At 42.8% G+C, this 2500-nt stretch overlaps 1 protein-coding gene across 1 annotated transcript in view; it reads left to right on the top strand.

Moving 5' to 3' along the window:
• eps8a (EGFR pathway substrate 8a, signaling adaptor) overlaps positions 1 to 2500 on the top strand; it is a 67684-nt gene that overhangs the window by 59368 nt on the left and 5816 nt on the right. The window contains exons 17-20 of the mRNA XM_080851466.1: positions 1 to 10; positions 922 to 957; positions 1502 to 1525; positions 2049 to 2298. The exon at positions 1 to 10 is cut by the window's left edge and continues 131 nt beyond it. Of these exons, the coding sequence (XP_080707592.1) occupies positions 1 to 10; positions 922 to 957; positions 1502 to 1525; positions 2049 to 2298 (320 nt within the window). The remainder of the gene's footprint in view (positions 11 to 921; positions 958 to 1501; positions 1526 to 2048; positions 2299 to 2500) is intronic.

Raw genomic sequence — 2500 nt, forward strand, 5'->3', positions numbered from 1 at the left:
CACCATCCAGGTGAGCAGCACTGCCACTCTCCCTCAGGCACTCCTGGACAGTGGTGTTCGAGTAATAATAATAATAATTCATTTTATTTTTAACGCATTTTCATTCAAAACAATCTCAGAGTGCCTACATATTAGAAACTAACTATAATAATACAATTATATATATAAAAAAAATAGTTAACATAAGCATAATAGAAAACTTAGTGGTTCTAGATTTAACACAAGGCAAGAAATGCCTTCCTGAATAAAAATGTTTAAGTCCACTTTTAAAGGAGTAGCGCCGAAATGGCTCTAGTCATTTCAGGAGGTTAAATAGACATTTTGTCATATGTCTAAATGCCATCATAAATTATCAATTTGGCAACTTTAATTATAATCTCATAGTTCTCAAGTTCGTAGGTAAGGGGTGTTGCCTTTCAAGAGTCATGCAGCAAACCAGAGAATGGAGTGTCCATCTATTGTACGATTAGTTGTCTGTCAGGTGCATTCAATTTACAGATATATGGGATATAAGACCTTTTAGCCATATAATACAGATCTTTGGAGATATGTCAAGTAAGCATGAAGGTGTAGTTGTAGATGCAACTTTATAGCATGAGTCTAGTGTTCCTGGGGAAGTTCACACATCATGCAGTATCATTTGTGTAATCATAACCTTTCCTTATTCATTGTTTGTTTGTTATATCCATACATTTATCCATATACATTTAATGAAGATTTGATTTTTTAAACTTTAATTCTGCAATCGCTGCCCTTCTGATGGCTGTAGCCGCAGTAGAGAGTTCAGTAGAGCTGCCAGGGTGGTCGTGTGTGTTTGTGTGTGTGTGTTTCATTTCACTTCATCCTGACTCCGCCATTGGCGTAAAAGAAAATCATTTTCCTTCTCCATTTTCCATTCCACCTCCTCATTCATGTGTAAAGCTAATGATGCCAAAGAAGGAGTTTGAGTTGTTCAAGGTAGGGCTTTTGCAATGGGTGTGTGTGTGTGTGTGTGTGTGTGTGTGCGTGTGTGCTGAGGTGTGTGTGTGCTGAGGTGTGCATTCTCTCCCCCGTGTTAGAAATGTAAAACTTTCTCTCTGTTTGCGCTCCCTCTTTCTTCCGTTTTCTCTCCAAGCTTGTTTTTCCTGGCTTTTCTGTTGGATCTCAGATGTCAAATTTAGTCATTTGTTTCTGAAAACCTTCAGATTTCCTCAGTGTAAAGAATGAGAAGAGAATGTAGCTTCTAGCAGGTTTAGACACAGGCGATGGTTGGTCCATGTCTGAAAATGACTTGGAAAGACAAAGCACTTTGAGCATTGTTTGGACCAACCTCTCACCTTGTAGTTATGACATTAGCCATTTATTTAGCAATAAATGAATGGAGAGCTAGGATGGTAGAAGTGTTTTGCATTTGTCTGTGTGTGAGTCCTAGCCTTACCCAGAGTGCATTGCAGTGAGCCACTGGTCATCTTCACTTGATTTGTGTTTTGATTTTTTTATATGGTTTTTTCCTCCCTGCAAGCAATTACTGGGCGAGCTAAATGAGGTAATTTGAACATGGTTGTTAATTTTACATGTGTGTGTGCTGTGGGTGCATTTCTTCAACAGCCTAGCTTTGTCCCTGCCTTAGAAATGTTTATTTAGTTGTATTCCTGTTGGAATGGAACAAGAACAGAAATGGATTCAGCCCTGGGTAAAATCTCTAATTAAGACTTATGTGTCCTAGGTTTAGTAAAAGGTTACTGAATACCTGACTGCATAGTTGGTGTTGCACTAGTAATAACTTAACCTCTGAACAGAATGTTTAGCAGAAGATATCAGGCCATGCTATGTTCCAACAGACACAGAATGTTTAGCAGAAGATATCAGGCCATGCTATGTTCCAACAGACACAGAATGTTAAGCAGAAGATATCAGGCCATCCTATTGTATCATATTGTCTGTTTGTATAATATTGTCTGTATGTATTGTTTGTAGTTATTGTGAATATGAGAGAGCTGCAAGATACCAGAATTTCCCCCACGGGATTAATAAAGTATTTATCTATCTATCATCCTTTGTTCCGACAGAAACAGAGGACCGACTACGTCCCCAAACCGATTGTGACCCCCATGCCCCCAGCGCCGGCCCCCCCTCCTCCTGCCCCGGCGCCCATGCGGCTGCCCACCCCTCCTCTGCCCCCCGCCGCGCCCCCTCCCAACTGCGAGCCCCCGAGGCTGCCGCCTAGCAACGTGAGCCGGCAGAGCAGCACCAACTCCAGCGAGAACGGCAGCGTCACCATGAGGGAGCAGCAGAAGGAGCGACCCCCCTTCAACAACCGTGAGCTCACACACACGCGCACGCACACACACACACACACACACACACACGCACACACACGCACGCACGCGCGCGCGCACACAGACGCACACAGACATAGACACACACTCACACTCACATACAGACACAGACACAGACACAGACACAGACACAGACACAGACACAGACACAGACACAGACACAGACACAGACACAGACACAG

Source organism: Sprattus sprattus (assembly GCF_963457725.1).
Source record: "Sprattus sprattus genome assembly, chromosome: 14".
In the NCBI taxonomy this organism is placed as follows: domain Eukaryota; kingdom Metazoa; phylum Chordata; class Actinopteri; order Clupeiformes; family Clupeidae; genus Sprattus; species Sprattus sprattus.